The following is a 23,489-nucleotide window of genomic DNA, read 5'->3' as shown; positions in this document are numbered from 1 at the left end:
TTGACCAGCGTCCTTGCGGTTTAAGTGGGCGTGCTGGTGGAATGGCGCTATACAGACTTAGAATTGCTTGGCTGATTGTTAACGTATACCGGATATGAAGTGGCACAGACTGGCAGTGACGTCTTAGTGTCGCAGGTTAAGCGGAGGCTTTATAAGGTGACTCCCATGCAGCGAGCGCCGTTTATAAAGCCGAGCCCGCCCAGCACAGGCTGTCGTGATTGGCCGAACGCTCGCCGAGTCCCAGCCGTGCCCACGGGCTCCACACGCCGCCCTGCACTCGCCTCTACCGCGCGCCACCATGCTCGTCGTGTGTCTGCTGCTGCGCGTCCTCCTCGTGGCCGGTAAGCCCCTCAGCGCGTTCTCGCGCTCTTTGCTTTCCCCGCCGGACCGGACCGTTCCCGTCACGTGTTCCTTTCGTTGCAGACGCGTCGGCAGCGGTCGTTCTGCAGCAGAGAACCTTGTCGGCGACGAAAGGCAAAGGCCGGACGGCTCGGGTCACTTGTCACACTTCAGGCTTGGACAGCAGCTTCGCCGATGACGTGTTCCACTGGTATCAGCAACGAGACGGAGGAGAGCCCAGGTGGATGCTCTTGGTGGGCAAAGGCGACTCCGCGGCCACCGATGACGCCTTCAAGAAGAGATTCACGTCTGAGAAGAACAACGAAGCGAAAGCGTGCAGCCTCCTCATAAACAACCTGGAGGAAGACGACTCGGCCACCTACTACTGCGCCAGGTGGGAGCGCACGGTGACACAAAGTCACGGGGCTCCGTACAAAAGGCGGGGGGCGCGATGCGCCGAGTGGCCAGAAGCTTCTTCACTGCATCGGTGTGCCGGCTCCACGTCCGAGCTCAGCGGGGTCAGAAAATACCTGGGACCCCCTGGCTAACCCCCTGGATCTGCGCGCGTGTACACGGAACATTTCCAGGGCCTCGAAGCTCGCGATGAATTCTTGGAGATCTTTCTCACGGTCACATGGGCTCGGTTTATTTTTATTTGATTTCGTTAAAAAAAATACCGGGAATCAAATCTGTCACAAGTGATGGCGTCCATCCACTCACCGAAGAGGGAGCCTGGAGCACAAGCTGGGGAGAATGGCACTGAACTCTGCGCACTTAACGGTGCCAGTGCAGCGGGCACAATGAAGGCACCGTCCCGGGCTGGGGTGCCAATCGAGGTCACCGCATATCCTGTCCACTGGGCTGCACGGTGGCGCAGTGCTCGCGCTGCTGTCTCAACAAGGAGACCCATTGAGGTTCAGGTTTTGCGTGAAGTCTGCGTGAAGTCTGCATGTTCTCTTCGGGTTCTTCGGTTTAGTCTCCATGTCCCAAATACACGCCGCTAGAGTAAAGTGCCGTTGCTAAATTCGCTCTGCGACGGACTGTCGCGTGTCCAGGTGTTGTCCTGCCTGCTCCCTAGGACTGACCTGGATGGCCCAGAGACCTGCGGGTTTAGAGGATGGCTGGACCCCTGCTGGAGATCTCGAGGTTTCCATGAACCCTTTGAGTGTGTTTAAGAGTTCAGCACAGCCTTTGAAGGGTCGTTATAACGCCGACCACTTCGCTCTGACTATGTAAAGGTACCCCCTTTACTGGGCAGAGGGGCTTCTCATAACTCCACTACGTAATTGACAAAGAACCGTTACATTCTGGGAAGAACTCTCGGCCTATGAATTGAACTCTTTGGGCTTTAAAAAGTATATGAGGACAAAACAGAAGTCATTAACGACTATGAGGTGACAGGAAGAAAAGATCAAGAGAGCCTGACCGGAACCTCCGTGTGTGACGAAGTACAGCCAGGGTCCTGCTGAATGTCAGCTGTTCAAGGCGCTTTATGAAGCCCGTTCTGGATGGAAAACGAGAAGAAGTTCTTCATGGAGCCTTCATGTCATGGCTGGCAGCGCTGTGAAGATCCGCTCTGGCGACAACATCTTCACTGCCAGCGCCTGCACGCCACTCACAGTGACACCTGCGGTCGGCGCTTAATAATAATAATAATAATAATAATAATAATAATAATAATAATAATCAATGACATTTTTTGTTCTTTTTTTCCAGGGTCGGCCTTCGCTCTTACGCTGGACCAGAAGCCGCTTACGATGACCAGGAGCAGAGGCAGGACCGCCCGCCTAACGTGCGCTCTGGACGTGGACATCAGCGGCGCGACGGTCCACTGGTACCTGCACACCGACGGCGAGGCTCCGACTCACCTGCTCTACGTGGGCAGCACCGGAGAAGCGCAGTACAGCGAGGACGAATATAAAGCGAAGTACCGGGCAGAGAAAACGCCGCTCGAAAGAAAATGCAGCCTTCAAATGTACAACGTGGACGATGGAGACTCGGCGCTCTACTACTGCGCCAGCTGGGCCGTCACTGCAGCGCACCGCCGGGGAGGAGCCGCGCAAAAACGAACTGGCGAGGCGACAAGACACCTGCGAGCGGGGAGATATGGCGCCGACAAGTAGAAAACACACACTTACACACACACACTTACACACACACACTTACACACTCACTCACACTTACACACTTACACACACACACACTACACACTTACACACACACACAGGTCTGCCCCTCCACCTGCGGGTTAAGAGAGAGAGTGTGTGTGAGTGTGTGTGAGTTTACGATTTTAAAATGGCAACTCCTCCCTTTACATGACTTCTGTTTAACTCTTTCATCGTGGACCCCAATTATCCCAACGGCCCCCTGGCGTGAGGGGCTGAGGACAGCTGCGGTCTCTTGAACCCTGGGCTCGGCCTTCGGGGTCCTTCTTATTTTTTTGTCCAATGATGTTGTGCGTCACTTTAAGTGTGTATGTTATCAAAGGCGCTATATAATGTGTTTGTGTGTGTGTGTGTGTGTGTGGGGGTGGCATTAAGGGGAGTAAATATGGACCACGTGACATGCCAGGATCAAATTGTCATTTCCTTTCCTTCCAGAATTGTCCAAATTAAAACCTGCATTTGCTGAATTTCAGAATCGTAAACCAGTTTGGAGAAAGAAGTCAATGTGGTCGGAGATGACGAGCAGACACAACCAGCGACTCCATGGGCTCCTGTAATCTCCAAATGTGCACCAAAGCAGAAAGACACAAGCCATCCGGCCAGACGTTAGGACGGCACAGAGCGCCTGGAGCCACCGACCTCATCCAAAGTGCCACCAAAGCAGGGACAGAGCCAGGGGTTCACATGGGGGATGAGAAATGACAAAAATCACAGTTCTGTCACTGATCAATCAGTTCACAATGTCATCAAATGCATCCCATTGGGGGCTTTAAACCTAAATCAGTGCCCATCTACAAGGGAAGACAAAACACAACAGGGAGGGAAAACAAACCTGAAGAGACCCCCAGCCTGGTCTGTGTGGTGGGCGCCTCAGGCCATGGCAAAGTCCCACCAAGCACTGCCAACCTCACTGTACCCATGAGCCTGTGCCCCAAGTCACCCCAATGCCATCCTGCCCAACCACTTGGTTATTGAAAAGCATGACCCCCCCCCCATGAAATCTGAAAGCAGGTCTGTGATCTGCGTCAAAAGACCCTAAAAAGCCCCCCTGCTGTCCCACTCAGGTCCTGTAGGCCTCACTAGGAAGCCCACAGTCCACCATTTGAAGTTCCTTGTCCATCAAAGCCAAACGGCCCCCCTGCCTTGTCCAGACTCTGCTAGGTGACCCCGAGTCGCTGATTCAGGTGGTCTGCTACTGGGCACTGAAAATAATGAAATGCATTATTATTAATATTATGGTGATGATGATGATGATTAATAACATCCATCCATCCATTATCCAACCCACTATGTCCTAACTACAGGGTCACAGGGGTCTTCTGGAGCCAATCCCAGCCACGCAGGCAGGGCGCCAGCCCACCGCAGGGCACACACACACACACCAAGCACATACCAGGGACAATTGAGGATCGCCAATGCACCTGACCTGCATGCCTTTGGACTGTGGGAGGAAACCCATGGCGAGAACATGCCAACTCCACACAGGGAGGACCCGGGAAGCGAACCCTTAAGGGTCTCCTAACTATGAGGCAGCAGTGCTACCCACTGTGCCACCCATTAATAACATTAATATTATTAGTAGTAGTTGTAGTAGTAGCATGGAATGAGTCTGCCAAACTGAGAGACCACAGCAACATTGCCAGTGTAGGACAGCTGGTCATCAATGCCACCCCAAGGTTGCCTACTGACTTGAGCAAAGCTGAAGAGCGACGAGCTGCTGAGCTGACAGACCCCCTGAGATAAACAGTAGGAGAAGGTCCGTGTTTGCCAGGCTGGGCTGCAGGGGGCGCTCCTTCAACCAGGCTGCGATGTCAGTGAGATTTGCCATAGAGATTCTAGGTGACAATGTGTAAGAGAATGACAGGTACAGCTGCCTATCACTGGGACAGCACGGGTGGGACGAGACAGGACAGGACACCTTAGTGAGAAGGTGCAGAGAGAGGAGAGACGAGGCCCACCAGCGATCCATGGGAGAGCCCAGTCAGCACTTGCCTGGTGCACACGTGGCAGCTCTCTATGCCAGCACAAATGATGGTAGGCCTCAAAGTCCCAGAGGTTAGCCCCAGTGATGCCAATGTCAGAAAGGGTGGCAAGAGGGACAGCCGTACCTCACGATTTGAGACTGTTATGTCTTCAGTGCCGTACCGACGGCGGTAAAACAGACCACCATCATGGACTGCTGCTGATTAGGAACATCTGGACTGAGATTAAAGTCGCGGACTGGGCGGGCGGGGGGTGTGAATGTCAAGTCGGGCTTGGTGTTCTGTGTTTGTGTTTTCGGTATCGTGATTGCTGTGTGTGTTGGGGCAGCACCATCCCGGTTCACGTGTTCTCCCCTGCCAGTTTCAACGGGCTGTTGGGCACAGCGGGCTGAGCCTGCCGTCCTCCTCGACTGCAAGCAGCAATGCGACCTCAGCACTCCGACACATCTGGGGGTCGTCTACTGTATAAAGTATCCGCTATTGGTTTGGAAGCCAACGCGATCATCTAACAGGACGCGCTAACTGAACTTCACCCGCGTTTTGCCCATAATTTAAAAATAGTAAAAAAAAAAAAAAAACATTTTAGGCTTTGAACGTCAAGGATCAGCACAACGAGGGACCTCAGCGGGCCAACAGACTCACAAACCGCACAGCTGCTCCTTATATAGCTCGTTACCGCCGCGCTCGTCACTTGTCACTCACTTCCTGCCAGGTGCACTGGGGGCTCGCGGCCAGCCCTCCGCCACTCCGCACGGCGCCCTCCGTCCGTCCGCCCGCAGCAGCCATGCGGCTCTTCTTCTGCTTCGTTCTGCTGTCGTGCTATTCAGGTTCGTCGAGACCACGCGTCATTGATTCTTCTTCTTCTTCTTCTTCTTCTTCTTCTTCTTCTTCTTCTTCTTCTTATTATTATTATTATTATTATTATTATTATTATTATTATTATTATTATTAATTTCCCTCGCCATCTTTATTAACGACCCGTCTCGTTTCCCCCTTACAGACAGCGGACTCGCCATAGACTTGATACAAGACAAGCTAACGGTCATCAAAGGACCCAGGAAGACGGCTCGGATCGCCTGTCGCCTGAGCGGCTCGGCCACCTACGTCCACTGGTATCGGCAGAAGGACAGCGAGGCCCCGGATCGCGTCCTCTACATCCCCACGAGTGGGGGCAACCCGGTACGCGACGACCCGACGCTCCGGCAAAAGTTCAATGCTGAGAAAAATACCGACGAGTACACGTTAATCATCGATAACACCCAAGTGGAAGACTCGGCGACATATTACTGTGCCGCATGGGAGTACCACACCGCTCGAGGGGCGCCGGCAGCCCGTTCAAAAACTCATGTTTTGGGGGTGGGGTTTCGGCTCGCGTGGTCCGTGATTACCGGAGCGCAGCTCAGGCGGCCCGCCGTGTGTGACGTGTGCGTGTCAGCAGTGACATCTGATGGCTTTGGGCGACGCTGTGCGAGCCTCCTTGTCGCCTGTGTGTTTTAGCCTAATTGGGGACTCTAAACTGACCCCGCATTGTGTGAGTGGACCTTGTGGTGCCCCCGAGTTCAGTCTAGGCCCCTTCACCCTGAGCTGTGCCCCTAAGGTGACATTTAAAAAGACAAATTCACCAGGAATGTGAGGGTTGCTGCTGCTCCTAAATGCCCCCAGTTTGTTCGCCATGCCAATGCCACCATTTAGAGCAACTGGAGCTGGCAGCAGAAGACAATGCAGACATGGGGCACTGGAGGGCAGCATGGGCACCGTTTATCTGAAACCCCCTACAGTGACATCTGCCTTTGTGGTGCAGCTCAGAGCACTCCTGATTGTACCTGGCGCTGTGACTTTGTGTGAAAGGCGCTATATAAACACGCAGATACCTTATTATTAAGGACTGTATGTGCATTGGCACTTGTATGACTCCTATAATAATCACACAGAGGGCGCCAGCTCCACAGACCCTGTGAAATGACCTGTCCACACACCTCACTGCCTCACCTGTTATTCTTCTAACGTCCAGAAATAAACCTGAGGTCCATCTAAAACTCAAAGCATTCCAGTCAGCCCTCCACCCAAGTCTTGAAGTCACAGATGCTGAGGTTAACAAGTGGTCAGTTAGACACGCACTCCCCCACCTCTGACTGGTCCCCCTGTATCTGCACTCCCATAGCCTGGCACTGCCATCAGCAGTTCACTTCTTGTCTCATCAGACCACCAAAGTTTTGTCTGTCACACGCCTTTGACTCATGGGTGTCGTCCAGTGTTGCCACCCCACAGAAGTGCCTGACTGACAGCGTCCTGCTGAGATGGCTGCTCTCCCACCAGGTCACGCTCTCCCATTTCAGCCCAGGTGGTCACCTGCCTACCCAAAGACCTTCTGAAGGGTCCTGCTGGCTTCTTGTAGTTTCTGAGGCCCCCTGAGAGCTCCAAGCTTTAGAAATGCCCTGATGTGTGCCTCACCCCGGTGGTCTGCAGAGGGTTCCTTGGACTTCATGGCTCGTGTTTTAAGTCCTGCCATGCAGGTGTGAATTGTGCGGGTACAGGTGTGTCATTATTTGTGATGCCCAATCGATTCAGGGTGGCACAGGTGGACTCAACTGAAGTTCTGTAATTAAAGCAGACAGGAGGCACCTGAGCAGCACTTGGGGGCCACAGCAGAGGGTCTGAATGCCTGTAGGGATGAGAGAGTCCAGTTTAGGCTTTGGACAGATTTGCAGATCTTCCTGAAGACACGTTCTCTCTTTGCCATGATGGGTCATTGAGTGGAGACTGATGGGCAAAAACAGCAGAAGTCCTCAGCCCCCTAAAGTGAAGGGCTGTGAAGTCTTTAGGAATCCACTGGACAAAGAAACCTCTTGAGATGGCCGACCATCAAGTCCATCATGAAGCCACAGTGCTTGGTCAGCCCTCCTGTCATCCGCTCAGTGGCTGCTGTCACCGCCTCTTTATCACGGCCTCTTTGTCGCCGCCTCTTTGTCACGTCTTCTCTCAAAGTCTGCCTCATGGCGTGTCTGTGCACAGAATCCCATCCAGCAGATCCTGCATTTGAAGAATTTGTTTCTGTGCCACCGCGTTACTCCGCATGAAACAGCTGAGTGAAGTCCCAGAGAGGTCAGTGACAGGCCAGCGCAGGCCACCTGAGCACATGAGGCTGTGACCTTAATGTAGTGCCAGCACTGCCAACGTGATGATTGTCCACTCCACAGCAGGACAGTTTCAGTGATGGTACTGTGCCAGGCAGTGTTGCTGTGCCCACCGTGCCCAGACTAAGAGCGGAGTTTTAATTAGAAGTCACCAGCTAAGACATCCATAGACGAGCCACCCAGTGCCCCCACCATCAAGTAACGAAGGGGAAAACGGCACCCCGAATGGCAGAGGAGGACACCTGAAGGTCAGCCCTGCCCATCTGAGGTGCCATCTGACTTCTCTAAAGCGCGGCTTTCACGTGAAATGGTGTCAGGTGGCTGAGACCTCCATGTCCTAACCTTTGTGACAAAGTGGCCCTCCCACCTGTTCCTTGCATGTCCTCACTCGAGTTCAGTTTTAAAGCCCCAGCTGGCATCAGTCACACACTCGGTCTTAGGTTGGCACTCAAGCCCAGAAGGGAGCCTCCTGTTGGCCATTTCTTATGATGTGGCCTCAGGTGTGCAGATGAAGGACGCCACCTTGTGGCCGCTTCACCAGATGCAGAAGGCGCTATACAATCCCAGAGACTCCTTTTCTTTATTTAGGCTTCATGTTTCTGTCCCCGCGTGTTTCTTGCCCGCCACTCGTCTGCCCATCCTGTCAAACGTTTGCTCTGATCCTCATTTTAGCATTTTGCTGGACTGGCACATCCACATAATTTACTAACATGACAACGCCAGAGTCTCAAACCCACCGGTCAGAGTCAGGGCAGTAGGGCCTCAGACAGCCACCGGACCACCGGACCACCACTTAATACAAGTCCACCTGCTGCAGGACATCCATTGTGAACTCAGCCAGAAGTTTGTGACTGTCATCTGTGATTAGGCCAGAATGACCAAATTTGACCTTTCTATATTTAGGTGTGTGACCCAAGTTAGTGACAAATGACACTAAGTGACACTAAGTGACAGAACTAATCTTACCGGAGCTCCTTACAGTAGTGAGACTCACACAGCCAGGGGCTTCCACAGAGATACTGGTGACGATGACTTGCCAAAGGTCAAACATTATGTCAGAGGTGGGCCCAGCTGGCCATCTTGTACTCACTGTTTCACTGTCACGGTGCCCAATGGTACCTCGTGGCACATTCAGCTCTGTGCCAGCCTTGCAGCCTCCTCACACTCAAAGCAGATTGAAAGAGAAAACGATTCAAGGTGTGCGGGGAGCCCATGCCAAGGTGCCACACAAGGAAAGCTGGCATGTCATTCTAGTGTGAAGTCAAGTGACTGGGACAAGTATGACCCCTGGTTTGGGGACATCTGTTTAAAAATAAAAGTCACTTAGATGTAAAAAAAAAAGGTTAACTCTCCTCTATTCTGCGTCTCTTCTTGGCATCTTTTTCTGCCAGTTGGTGCCACTGCTCTACAGCTGAGCTGGTTTTGTGGCCATTAAAAGCCATCTGAGATACTGGGAGCCTTCAAATCAAACACAAGGGGGCAGGCGGCCACCAGGACTGTGACCACGTCTGTCTTTGTCTGTTAGGGCCGACTGCGGACCCTCCAGAGGTTCATCTCCTCTATGGGTGCTGCTGCCTTCCTCTCCTCCATTCTCACTCATGGGTGGGCAGGCAGTGGTGGGCTCCATTTTGTCTCAGATTGCGTTGTGTCTTCATGTTCTGCAAGCTGAGGCCTCATCGGCCCCCCAGACTGGCACTCAGTGAACCACCAAAGTAAAGTGAATTGGACCTGCAGGGTCCGGGATGGTGAAAAGCTGCAGGTGAGGGTCTCAAGCCCAAAAGCCAATGGCACATTTGGACAATGAGGCCCCTTAAGTGACACCACGCAGAGGTGCCCACCAAATGGGCGCACAGAAAAGCTGAACGCCTGTGCCATGTGGGCCTTTGAAAGATTTAATTTAACAGGGAAATACGAACGAATACCAAAGGATGGCTTCACTGATGACGCGCTCGTCGTTCGCCTTTCGTCTGCGTGCCTGTCGCTGAGTGCAGGTCCCCTCATTTATGTGTGTGTGTGTGTCGCTCGCACAGGAAGCCCATTGCACTGAAGCCGGAGGTCTCGGGTGACTCCCCCTCATTCATTTCCACAGCGGCCGCCATGCTTCACGTCGCGCGCCTCGTCCTCGCTTCTCTTCTTCTCGGTTAGATGTCACGTTTCTACCGGCCGGTGTCCTTGTCGCCTCGAGCCACTCGGTGACGCGCTTCATCCTCACTTTCTCTCCTTTCTTTTTTTACACAGGCGGAGCTTTGCCGTTATCCATGATCCAAGATAAAGCGTCCCTCACTAAGAGCTTCGGGAAAACCGCCAGGATAAGCTGCAGAGCGAGCGGCTCGACGGGTTACATTCACTGGTATCGCCAAAAAGACAACGAGGACCTGCGGAGAGCCTTTTATGTGGACACGAGCAACGGACAAGTGACGTATGACGAAGGGACGGACAGAAACAGATTCAAAGCTGATGACAGCGGCAAAGTCCTGGTGATAGACAAAGTAGAGGAAAGTGACACCGCCGTGTATTACTGCGCCGCATGGGACAGTCACAATGACTGCCACCTCGGGGCCCTCCGCACAAAAACAACGAGAGGCGACATTCTGCGCAATAAAAATTCCGCTCAGGAGCAATGAAGCAGCGTCGCCTGTCACCTCGGTGTCCAGCGCTAGATTCGTTAAGCAAAGCCCACCAGCACAGCGCGTCCCTTTTCTTTTATTGAAATGTGATGTGAATGATCGCGACCATTAAGTGCGCGTTTCCAAAGCTGCCCGCCGACGCGCACTCTCGTGCACATGGTGGGATTCTCACGTAGCGCCCCTTCAAGACCACCCAGGCTGATGTTTCTGTCAGCTCCGAAAGTGCGCGCCGTGTCACGTGCTGGGACACTTAATGCCACCAAGCAGCTTCTCCTTTGAGACCCCGTAAGAGTAAAAGCCACTGGCGGGCTTAACCACTCAAGTGTGACGTCAAAGCACCCCGATAGGCCAGTTAGCGTTATAAAAGTGAAACATGACATAATATAGCGCCTTACACAGGACACCACCAGCAGCACGAAATCTACAATGGGGACTTTTATTTATTGATTTGCTGACGAGTATTTGCGGGTAATGAAGAAGATCCGAGCGCACAGCGGGTCACTTTTATTCTGCATTTTAAAATTCAACTTTATTGTTTGAATACGTAAAAGTCTCGCTCACCAATTCGAATGAATTCATAAGAGACCTTTTGATGCCCGGGCTCCCCCCTTCGCCCCCCGTCATTTCCAGCCATGACTACAAGCAGTGTCCCCAGTCCAGACGTGGCCGATAAGGCACAACAGAATCCCCTTTTTTTAAACTCATTTTCTTGTTTGTATTTTTATTTTAATTCCGGGCAGCACAATGGCGCCGATGTCGCGACTTTTCCGTTGCTTTATGATCGCTTTTAGCGCTCAAAGACCGCTAGCAATAAACTGAGGACCCCCACGGGCTTCTCTCCCTACGGAGATTAGGCGAGCCTGTCGCACTTGGTGGCACTTTGTCTAAAAGTAAAACTTGAGTGTCACGACGTGCCAATAAATTGAAGACGCGTAGTCTGGCGCTCCTTGGGCGGCTTCTTCAGTTATCTTCCTGCTCAAACTTTCTTTCTTTCTTTTTTTAAGACAATGACAGCACGTGCCAATCAGACGACTACCTGAAACAGGAAAGCCGTGACGAGGACGCCAGCCTGTCATTCCCTTTCGGCGGTGCCACATGTGAGGGTCGCGCTGTCGCCTGCAGCACTCATGTCCCTGATGTTGCGCTTCGCTCTCCTGTCGGCTTTTCTCGGTCAGATTGTATTTATTTAACTAATTATTTTCTTCTGTAAACCCAAAGCGACACATCAATGATTTATTTCTTTTCTTTTATTATTTTTTTTATTCGTTATAGGCGGAGGACTGGCTCTAAAGATGACCCAAGAAGCCATCTCAATAACCAAAGGCTTAACGAAAACTGCCCGGTTTACCTGTAAATCGGATACGACGGTGGACTTCATTCACTGGTATCAACACAAAGACCATGAGCCGCCGCGACGAATTCTTTACATCACTACGAGCTCCGGCTTGGTGACTCACGACGACAGCGGCGAGAGAGACAAGTTCACCGCTGCCACCGAGAGCTACACGTTAGCCCTGAATAAGATGAAACAAAGCGACGTGGCCGCGTATTACTGCGCCGCCTGGACAAGCCACAGTGACACGGGGCGCGGGACCCCCGAGCAAGAACAGACCCCTCGTACAGTTTGTGTCAGGAGTCAGGCCGTCGGAGAACTCATAGGGGTCTGGGCTATGACGAGTAGGGGCGTGGTGTTGAGGAGGCGACGAGCGGACCACCTAAGACCCCGTCTGTTCATAGCGCCTGCGCTGTGTCGATGACGTGGCTGTCCAGGACCGGGTAGCACCCTTGTTCTTTGTGTGTGCCTTTGTTTCATTTCCGTGTATTGTCTTTTCCTTAATCGTATTCCCTGAAGTAAATTCGAGTCTGCACGTTCTCTTAACGATCAGCGACTGCTCTGAGTGGTCTTCTCCCTCTCTGGAGTTTATGAAGACAGCACAGCCAGTGCCATTGAGACTGTCCCGTCCACGTAGGAGGAATTTGAAATGCCACCCTCTATGTCCCCAAAGTTTTTTTTTTTGTGCTAATCTTTTTATTCAATTAAAACTGGTTAGTTTTCCCTATCCCGGTTTCCTCATGGATTCCATGACTTTATCACGTGTTCTGTTTGGAAGCGCCAGTTTTGTGGTTCTATCATAAAAAACACATTTAAATGATGATAAAAAGCAACGAACAAATACACCATTTCAAAGGTTTCAATAACTTACTTGGCCCAAGGGTGGTCCTTCTTGTTTCTTTCAGGTTGTTGTATCTTGTCCATGACCAGCTGTACAAGACACTTCATGTGCCAAGTTTGACATCATCCTTGGGCGCCGTCGTGATTCGATTTCCTTATTTTATGATCATGGCAGTGTGTATGTGGGGGTCTCTCTGTGTGTGTGTACCCTGCGATGGACTGCTGCCCTGTTCAGCTGTTGGTCCTCCATGCCTGGCACCCCAATATTGCTGGGATTGGCTCCACCTGCCCCATGATCCAGCCTTGGATTAGGAAGATGGACAGATGCCCTGTGGTGGACTGGCACCCTTCCATAACCCAGCCCGGCTTCTACCTAAACGTTGTGTCTGTTTTCTGCCATCCAATGGTGGCCTGGTGAAATGATCATTAACATATTTAAATGAGCTGCAGATGGTGGTATTGTAAACTCGAGGACCTTACCGGGCCTACTGCCACCTTGGTGGTGCCCATGCCCCTCTGGCTAGGCAGGGGCTCCTTTGTAATTCATTCCCATTACAACAGTGTTGACAAAAGCAGGCCACTCAGCCCAGTAAGCCCGCCAATCCTATCCACCTGACGTCAATAAAGTCCCCGTGTCCTCCCCAGTCCTCGGCCACTGATCCCACGTGTCCCCCTTTCTGAGCTGAAGAAGACGCAGCTTTCTAACTTTTGTGTGAAATTTACTTTTAACAAGTTTGAACTGCCAGCCTCATGTGCCCACATCATTCATGTCACCTTCTGTCCCGGCTTGTTCAGTGGGTCCTCTGTGGTTGCTCTCCATGGTCCTGAATCAGCTTCTTCACCCTGAAGATGGACTTTCTGGAGCTCTTGTGTGTCTCCTTGTAATATGGAGACCTAAACTGCACACAGGAATGTCGATGAGGCCTCACTAGAAGTCACGAGGAGTCACACGGCCAGGGGTCGTTTTTATGGGCACTTTTGTGACATTGGCTCTGAATTTCAGTTACAAATCACGAAGGTCACACAAAGCTTAGCACGTTGTGATGTTAAAGCAGGGGAGTTAGGTGTCCCCAAGGGCTATTCTGCTGTTGAAACCCCTCTCTATGCTACCCAGGCATTCCACGTGCCCTCTCACCAGGCACACGCATGGGCTGCCCACGCATCTGTGCCACCAGTTCAGTCCTTTGATGTCAATCAGATTGGCTGACACAAGTCAGGGTCTTCCTGGGGGCTCACCAGCCGGCATGTGGACAGGGCAGAGGATTTTAGCAGAGGAGAAATGCCAGCAGCTGGCACTGTGTGTGTTCTCTTACCACCACTGCCACTTTCAACGCTGTGCACCCCCTCAAACAGTCCTGCCTTGCTGTTGTATATGAAGGAGAAGGCTGCAGAAGAAATAAAAAGACTGGCATGTGCCAAGTGGCCTTTTGTGTCTCAGATGTGTTTGTGAGTTGCCCTTCACATTTTGATCTTCACTTTGATGTTCACTCCTCACCAGTGGGTACAGCGGCCGGCAGACTGCGGCTTATTGCTCTTCTCGCAAGTCCCAGAACTACAAGTGACCTTAACTCTTGTAACTCTTCACATTTCATTACATCACGTCGCGTGGTCCGCACGTCTGCCCAGATTCCTCTCTAATGTTCAACTGTCTGCTCATCCACCGAGTTTGGGGTCATCTTCAAACGTCACCGGCTTGTCCTTTACCTTCGTACCCCAAATCATTTACTTAAATTAAAAAGGACAGCCCCTGCAGCACTGACCCCACTGCAAAGGTCACCCATCACGTGTCCTGAGATTTGAGAGGCAATGAAGACAGAAGTTTCCAGCTAAGATGGTCCTACTTACTGAGCATGGCACTGCATGGCATGTTGACTGGCACAGGTGAGGGTGACTTTCACTGCACCCTGGTGACAGACATTAAGGGCCACAAGCCCAGGTAGACCTGATTACAGAAACAGTCCCACCCCCCCCCATAACTGTTTGTTGTTTAAGCCCACCTGTGCCTCGAATGTCCCCTTCTTGTAGTCTGACGACCTGATCAGAGGGTTCATGAAAGTCCAAAGCTCTAAAGTCTAATCTGCTCCAGATGTGCCCGGCTGACCGCCATTCATTCATTGCCCGTTTGTAACGGAGCCACCTTGGCATTCGGCCCACCCACAGCTAACAGAAACGGAAATGTAAGACCACCGCGGAAATGTGCCGCAAACATCGGGCAGCTTTTCTTTCTACACTAAAGTTCACTTTATATTTCATGGCTTCTGCGTATCGACGTGTTAAAGACTCCGCCGTCTCCTAAATGATCTTCTTAGGTTCACCACACCAGCGCTCCCAGTTCAGACAGGTGACAAGGACATGGACGGGACACACATGTCCTTAGCGTTCTTGGAGCACACATTCAATGGCGGATTTGTTTTTAGGTTTTTTTGGCTGATGAAGGAGACACAAGCGGCACGACGGCGCAGCTCCCGTCACTTTCAGGGCTGTCATGTCCGCTTGTGTCGCCCTTGTGGCGTCCCTTGGGTGGCGCTCGCATTCCAAGGGCACCTAAACTGAGCCCCCCATGAGCTTCTCTTCAGTGTCCAGATGGATTAATGGGTAGCTGTGGACAGATTAGGCGCCTCTTGGTGGCACTAAAGCGGGATGATCACGACATGGCTGGCAGGACGTCAGTGAGGGTGGCTGTCCCTCCCGAGTGCCTGCTGTGCGGCTTCTTCAGTTATTGTCGTCTAAGTTTCTTTTTCTTTTTCTTTTTTTTAAGATAAATGATAACAGCCGCCAATCAGACGACTCCTTGAAACAGGAAAGCCGTGACGAGGACGCCAGTCCGTCGTTTCCTTTCGGCCACCCGTCACACGAGGGTCGCGCTGTCGCCTGCAGCAGTCATGTCTCTGATGCTGAGCTTCGCTCTGCTCTCTGCTTTTCTCGGTCAGATTTGACTTTTTGTCTTTATTACTCCAAAGTGACCCCGTCATGATTCGAGTGGTCCATTTATTGTGTTTTCTTGTTCTCATTCCTAACAGGCGGAGGGCTGGCGTTAACGATAACCCAAGAAGCCATCTCGATAACCAAAGGTGTGACGAAGACTGCTCGGTTTACCTGTAAACTGGATGAGAGGGTGGACTACGTCCACTGGTACCAACACAAGGACCACGAGCCCCCGCGGAGAATCCTTTACATCACTACGAGCTCCGGCTCGGTGGCTCACGATGACAGCGGCGAGCGAGAGAAGTTCAGCGCCGACGGGAAGAGCTACACGTTAGCACTGAAGAGCATCGAACAAGGCGACAAGGCCGCGTATTACTGCGCCGCCTGGATTACCCACAGCGACACGGGGCGCGGGACCCCCGCACAAGAACAGACCCTTCGAGCGGCCTGTGTCACTTGGCGCGTCAGACACGAGGGGGGGTGGGGGAGGAGACGATCGGGGGCTCGAAGTGCGTCACAAACAAACAAACACCAAGTGGCTTTAGAAATGTCACAGGACGGGACTGGCAGGGACGGGCTCTGTGCTTTCTTCTCTCACACGTGTCCCCTTCTTTAATGTCCTCGTTGTCGTTGCCTCCGCATGGACTGCTGTGAGGCGCCCGTTAAGCGTGGGTGGACTTGAGGGCTCTGAGGGGCTTCGCCGTAAACACAAAGCGCCGCCCTACTTGTGGCCAGATGTCCCCTTTGAATTGGCAGCTTACTGGTGTCTCATGTTTGGCACCCCGGTGATCCTCCCCTGATCTTTGAACACAATTGTGATGAAATTGTTTTATTTTATTGTCACGATTACATTCCTACTTGTTATTCTCCTCAGTGCAGTGGAAATAATAAATCCAACATCCTTAAAAAGCGACCCTGCACTCAGACACAGACAGTCAAATGATCTCTACGGTGGATATAAGTGCGCATATTGTTACGCATGCGCACAGGGGATCACCTGCCACGCTTGTACTTCCAGTCTAGGACACGAGGGGGCGCAAACTGTATTCTCGTTTTTCTCGCCCCTTCCGTTCGGTGGTCCAATAAAAGCCAACTGTCCCCATTTGGGGGCTTCTCAGTTGGCCCAGAGGTGACTACAGGACGGAGCTCCGCCATGCCAGTGCCACAGTGTACATGACTATTGGTTTCAGTTGTTTTTGCACCACCATGTGCCAGCTTTCTTTGGTGTTTGTAGAACTGGATAAACAGGGCGACTCAGCAGGTGCCCCAGCAGTTTTGGGCTCCCCGTGTCTTCCCTCGGCCACTATATGTATAAATTTATAAATCCACACACACGCACACTCACACACTTACTGAGCCAAGTCCTTGTCACACTATCTTAATGCCAGCAGGGCCACCTTTTGCTCTCAAAACAGCCTCAGTTCTCATAGCACTGATTCCACAAGATGTTGGCAGCATTCCTTTGAGATTCTCATCCATGTTGGCATGATGGCATCAGGTTTGTCAGCTGCACATCTGCTCTCCACCGTCCCAAAGGTGTCCTTTTGTATTCCGATCACCTGACTGAAGCCACTGTCATGTTCATGAGCCCAGCTGCTTTGTCACATGGGGCGCCATCTTGTTGGAAGTCACCAGAAGACGAGTCAGTTGTGGCCAACACCAAAAGTCAGGCAGTCTGCAGCATTCAAGTGACGATTGACTGGCATTGAGAAAGCATTTGTCACATTGTGCCCCCAGCAGTAGCAGCAGCGGCAGCCATGGCAGGTATGACTCATGGGTTCCTGCTGTTGAGCCTGCCATCTGTGCCCGCTCAGAAAGTGAGATTCATCAGACCAGGCTAAACACTTCCAGTCTTAAGTTGTCCAGTTTTTATAATCTGTGCCCACTGCTGTGCCCACTCCAGACTCAGCTTTCTGCTCCTGGCTGATGTGGTCTTCTCCTGGTGTAGCCCATCTGCCTCAGGGTTTGCCATGTTGTGCATCCTGCGATGGGTACAGAGGTGTCATCGGAGTTACTGTCACCTCAGACCAGCCTGGCTGCTCTCCTCTGACGTCTCTCGTCAACTCAAATGGCGCTCACCGGACGTCTTTGGTTTTTCTCTCCATTCTGAGTAAACTGTGCGTGAAAATCCAGGAGATCAGCAGTTAGAGAAGTCCTCAAACCAGCCTGTCTGGCACCAACAATCATGCCAGGTCAGAATCACTGAGGACGCGTCCTGGCGTGTGATGTGAACATGAACTGAAGCCCCTGACCTGCGTTGGCAGGATTTCATGCATTGCGCTGCTGCCTGGCTACGTAGATGGGCCTGGTGTGCCCAGTCATTTGCCAGTATTTAGTGCCCCGTGATGGAGGGCAGTGCCCAATGCTAATGGCAGGTCTTTCTTCCTCAGACGCTCCTGTTTCTCATTGACTTGGTACCTTTGTGCCTGTAACTGGGGGCAGTGAGTGGGTCACCAGTGCCAGGGCCACACGTCACTCTGCTCAGCATTTCTCCTCGACGCTGAGTTTTGGGCTTTTCACACATTTGCAGATCTTTCTCAGATTGCGTTCTCACTTTGACATTATGGGGTTCAGAACGTCGGGCAAAATGGCAAAGTGAGACGTACAACACAATAAAGTGTGCAGAAGGCAGAGCTGGTGCCACGTTAAGGCGAAAAAGGGCACATGGGCACCCAGCTGCATGGGTTTTAGCTACCCAACAATTGGTTGGCACACTAATAAGGTGGGCCACTGGCACTGGCAGCAGGTGGTGGAGCCTTTCAGTGCCGCTTTCTTCACACGGTGCCTCGGTGCTCCTGTGCCATCGTGTCACCTCTTCTTCTCCATTCATTCAACCCCAATGACGTCCTCGCCTTCCCGTTTCCTTGTCACCCCCCAACGCTGTCACGTCAGTCTGAACTGTCAACACTGCTGGTGACCCCGATGACGCCTCACAAACGATGACATTTAGGTAACCGGCCTTGACGTGGACCCCTTGAGTGTCTTGAAGTGTTCTAGAGATGTAAGGGTGGGCCAGGCGGAGCTCAGTGAAAGGCGCTATAAAAGACTGCAGTGAATGGGGAGCAGGACCTGGCGCCCGCGGCGTGGACTCAGACACTGCGCTGTTCATTCTGCCATTAAGGGTGAAGACCACGTGGCATAAGATGGCAGTCCTCGAGTTCCTGTGCTCTGCTCCGCTGCTGGTGTCCTTTTGGCATTTCGGGGATCAGGTGGGCTTTCTGCCATTCGTGTTGTGAGCTCTGCTGCCTTAGGAGGATGAAGGGGTGTCCTGTCACTCATGGGCAGACATTGGCACCAAGGTGGTCAACATTCTAATGCCCTGACGTCACATCCAAATGAACAGATGGCGGTGGTACGAGGGGCCATTCTGTGAGCCGCTGCCCACCCTGAGGTCAGTCCCCGTCACTGGCCTGATGACGGATGACAAGCCTTTCTGTTTTATGTGGTGTGTAATGTGAAAAATAAAAGCTGGGCTGAGATTAGGGGTCCGCATTCAGTGGTGGGCGGAGGACCCCCCATTTGAGTTGCAGCACACGTTCAGACATGAAGTGAGATTAACGGGGGTCCACTGACAGTCCCGCCATCTCTGAGTCACTCACTGATGTCACAGATGAAGGCTGGACCTTTAAACAAGGTGACAATCATGGGGTGGCCTGTGTCACCTTGGGATGTCCCCCTCCAGGGCTTGCTGATTCTTTCCAAATCCCAAAGCCACGTCACTTTGGTTAACTAAAGCTAAGGTGGTCCCGTGTGTGTAGCACTGTGCTCTGTGATGGGTGGGCATCTAGTCCAGGGGGGCTGTGCCTTCTGTACCCTCAGAACTGCAACCTTGAATTGGAGGAGTGGATTAAAAATGAATGGACAGCCAATGTGAAGGTCCTGCTGTGGAGTGACAGCAAAGCCAGTGGGCAACATGACCCCCAAATCCAGTGCAATGAAAGAAATCCAGACAAACACAAAGACTTGGATTTGTATATAGCGCCTTTCTGTGGTGAAGTCACATATTATGGGACTGGCCGAGGGTCACACGGTGACCAGTGGCTCTGTGCCCTGGTCTCTTAGGCAGTGAAATGACCACACAGAGAACAAGGCGTCCCAAATGTCACTAAGGCCCGTGCCACTCACCCACGGAGCGCGCCACTCCTGGGGAAGGGACAGCCAGTTGTGACTCCCAGACTTGTGCACCTAACAGGATTAGTTCTGGACTGACCTGCAGCCCCTAAGGACCCCCTTAGATCTGACTCAAGGCCAGGGGTACCCGCCACTGTGTGCGTGTCTGGGGGGCACTGGAGTCAGGGGGAGGTCTGTAAATAATTTTACCAAAATTGTACTTTTGGAACAGAAAATAGAAAAACCAGCACTACTTGTATGATCAGGTTATTCTTATCTTACAGACCCCATTAAAGGGGTACACGGTGGTCCACTGAGAAACTGAAACAAGGACCCTGATGGTCGCCATGGCCCCTCTTTGTAAAAACCCCAAACTCCTCCGTGCGAAGAGCAGCAGACTGAGCGCCAGAGCGGAGACTCGACCGCAAATCCCGGAAAGTGACCGGCAAGCGGCGTGGACCACCGAGCCAGCGCTCGGCTTCTAAAGGGGGCTCCTCGGCGTTACTCTGCGCCTGTCCCACCTGCCGACCCCGTCCGCCATCGCGGCCCCAATTCCAACGTCTCGACTGACTGAATGTGAGCGGAACTCCTTCGTCCTGCTTGTGTGTGACGGACGGGGGGCTCTGGCGGAGTTCGAGGGGACAACGAGCGACTGAAAGGGGAGTTCGGTCACATTTTATAGCGTCCATGGCTCATTCAAGGCATGCTATAATATAATATAATATAATATAATATAATATAATATAATATGTCAGTGTTAAAAGGCTCATGAACTAAAGCGCACAAGAGGCAAGTCCTTCACCCGCAAACCTAACCTGCTAATCCGCAGTAAGAGAAACTCCTGCAGGGGTCGGTCGTGTTGTGTTCAGGCGTTAACGTCGCACGAATGACAAATTCAGCAACGGGCTGCGACAAGTGACAGCAGTACCAAGTTTGTTAGGTGGGCTCTTCACACGGACGGTAGTTCTTTTCGTTTCACGTCATTAACACTCGGACTTGTCATCCACGCTGCCAGCTCAGAGATCGGGCACGCGAGACCCCGGACAGGACTAAAGGGTACAGAAATCCGATGGACAGATGAGTGACACGGCGCAGCACCCTCCGGGTTTTCGTGCAGCACGCTGACATTATAAGGACGATAAGAGCAGGAAATGATCGCTGAGGATGTGAGATGTCACTCGGGTTCTGTCAGGGCTGACACTTCACTTCTCCTCCTCTGCGACAGTTCGCTGTTGTCGCTCACACGAGTCACGTCACAATGCTCGTCTGGCGCGCCGTCTTTCTTTCACTTCTTCTCGGTGAGATTTCATGGCCGTTTAAACTTTTATTATTAGCATTTTGCTCTGCTCTATTTCTTTTATAATATTTTATCTTTATTCTTCACAGACAGCGCTCTGCCTCTGACGCTGACACAAGAAAAGCTCTCTATGACCAAAGGACAGGGCAAGACAGTCCGGATAAGATGCACATGGGACAGCAAACCCGATTACATTCACTGGTACCGACAGAAGGGCGGCGGGGCTTTAGAGCGAATGCTTTACGTAGCAACTGGCTCAGGAGCGGTGAGCTACGACACCGGCGACCATCAAAGGTTCAAAACAGAGGACAACGGCTTGACTCTGCGTAAAGACAGAGCAGAGGCCGACGACGAGGCGACATATTATTGTGCCGCATGGGACAGCCACAGTGACGGAGACCAAGAGAACCTCGCACAAAAACACGTCGCCATGATAAAGAGAGATGTGAATGGCACGATATGAAATAAGCGATCAATCTGTCAGAAAATTATATAGCGCCTTTCACATCTATCTATCTATCTATCTATCTGTTATATAGCGCCTTTCACTTCTATCTATCTATCTATCTATCTATCTATCTATCTATCTATCTATCTATCTATCTGTTATATAGCGCCTTTCACTTCTATCTATCTATCTATCTATCTATCTATCTGTTGTATAGCGCCTTTCACATCTATCTATCTATCTATCTGTTATATAGCGCCTTTCACTTCTATCTATCTATCTATCTATCTATCTATCTATCTATCTATCTATCTATCTATCTATCTATCTGTTATATAGCGCCTTTCATTTCTATCTATCTATCTATCTATCTATCTATCTATCTATCTATCTGTTATATAGCGCCTTTCACTTCTATCTATCTATCTATCTACAGTGGTGTGAAAAACTATTTGCCCCCTTCCTGATTTTTGCATGTTTGTCACACAAAATGTTTCTGATCATCAAACACATTTAACCATTAGTCAAATATAACACAAGTAAACACAAAATGCAGTTTTTAAATGATGGTTTTATTATTTAGGGAGAAAAAATCCAAACCTACATGGCCCTGTGTGAAAAGTAATTGCCCCTTGTTAAAAATCACCTAACTGTGGTGTATCACACCTGAGTTCAATTTCCTGATTACTGCCACACCTGTTTCAATCAAGAAATCACTTCAATAGGAGCTGCCTGACACAGAGAAGTAGACCAAAAGCACCTCAAAAGCTAGACATCATGCCAAGATCCAAAGAAATTCAGGAACAAATGAGAACAGAAGTCATTGAGATCTATCAGTCTGGTAAAGGTTATAAAGCCATTTCTAAAGCTTTGGGACTCCAGCGAACCACAGTGAGAGCCATTATCCACAAATGACAAAAACATGGAACAGTGGTGAACCTTCCCAGGAGTGGCCGCCAACCAAAATTACCCCAAGAGCGCAGAGACGACTCATCCGAGAGGTCACAAAAGACCCCAGGACAACGTCTAAAGAACTGCAGGCCTCACTTGCCTCAATTAAGGTCAGTGTTCACGACTCCACCATAAGAAAGAGACTTGGCAAAACGGCCTGCATGGCAGATTTCCAAGACGCAAACCACTGTTAAGCAAAAGAACATTAGGGCTCGTCTCAATTTTGCTAAGAAACATCTCAATGATTGCCAAGACTTTTGGGAAAATACCTTGTGGACTGATGAGACAAAAGTTGAACTTTTGGAAGGCAAATGTCCCGTTACATCTGGCGAAAAGGAACACAGCATTTCAGAAAAGAACATCATACCAACAGTAAAATATGGTGGTGGTAGTGTGATGGTCTGGGGTTGTTTTGCTGCTTCAGGACCTGGAAGGCTTGCTGTGATAGATGGAACCATGAATTCTACTGTCTACCAAAAATCCTGAAGGAGAATGTCCGCCATCTGTTCGTCAACTCAAGCTGAAGCGATCTTGGGTGCTGCAACAGGACAAAGACCCAAAACACACCAGCAAATCCACCTCTGAATGGCTGAAGAAAAACAAAATGAAGACTTTGGAGTGGCCTAGTCAAAGTCCTGACCTGAATCCAATTGAGATGCTATGGCATGACCTTAAAAGGCGGTTCATGCTAGAAAACCCTCAAATAAAGCTGAATTACAACAATTCTGCAAAGATGAGTGGGCCAAAATTCCTCCAGAGCCTGTAAAAGACTCATTGCAAGTTATCGCAAACGCTTGATTGCAGTTATTGCTGCTAAGGGTGGCCCAACCAGTTATTAGGTTCAGGGGTAATTACTTTTTCACACAGGGCCATGTAGGTTTGGATTTTTTTCTCCCTAAATAATAAAAACCATCATTTAAAAACTGCATTTTGTGTTTACTTGTGTTATATTTGACTAATGGTTAAATGTGTTTGATGATCAGAAACATTTTGTGTGACAAACATGCAAAAGAATAAGAAATCAGGAAGGGGCAAATAGTTTTCACACCACTGTATCTACCTGTTATATAGTGCCTTTCATCTATCTATCTATCTATCTATCTATCTATCTATCTATCTATCTATCTGTTATATAGCGCCTTTCACTCTATCTATCTATCTATTTTGTTTGTCCCTCATGTTTTGAACCCCAGTGCTGGCACAGGCCACTTCATGTCCCCAATTCCTGATGTCACCTCTCCTCAGTCACGAGGCTGCTCGTCCTGGCCCCTGATTTCAACAAGATCTCATTTCATGATTGCTGGGGTCTGCCAGTCTGTCAGTTGGGGGCTTTACTTG

The 23,489-nt window shown here is 50.9% G+C and overlaps 1 protein-coding gene and 2 gene segments (V, D, J or C); all 3 read left to right on the top strand.

The window, feature by feature from the left end:
* Window positions 1-204: 204 nt before the first annotated feature.
* On the top strand, window positions 205-2,345 carry LOC120530056. The segment is given in 3 exon segments: window positions 205-341; window positions 424-733; window positions 2,056-2,345. Coding segments are annotated over 3 exon segments (558 nt in total).
* Window positions 2,346-4,471: 2,126 nt separating this feature from the next.
* The window catches only part of LOC120529944, a 62,924-nt gene continuing 43,906 nt past the window's right edge, over window positions 4,472-23,489 (top strand). Inside the window, exons 1-3 of the mRNA XM_039754153.1 lie at window positions 4,472-4,538; window positions 5,155-5,313; window positions 5,487-5,784. Of these exons, the coding sequence (XP_039610087.1) occupies window positions 4,472-4,538; window positions 5,155-5,313; window positions 5,487-5,784 (524 nt within the window). The remainder of the gene's footprint in view (window positions 4,539-5,154; window positions 5,314-5,486; window positions 5,785-23,489) is intronic.
* Window positions 9,506-10,263, top strand: LOC120529849. The segment is given in 2 exon segments: window positions 9,506-9,760; window positions 9,859-10,263. Coding segments are annotated over 2 exon segments (429 nt in total).

This window comes from Polypterus senegalus, chromosome 5 (assembly GCF_016835505.1).
Source record: "Polypterus senegalus isolate Bchr_013 chromosome 5, ASM1683550v1, whole genome shotgun sequence".
Classification (NCBI taxonomy): domain Eukaryota; kingdom Metazoa; phylum Chordata; class Cladistia; order Polypteriformes; family Polypteridae; genus Polypterus; species Polypterus senegalus.
The sequence above is the reverse complement of the archived record's forward strand: the minus strand, read 5'-3'. Positions and strand labels throughout refer to the sequence as shown.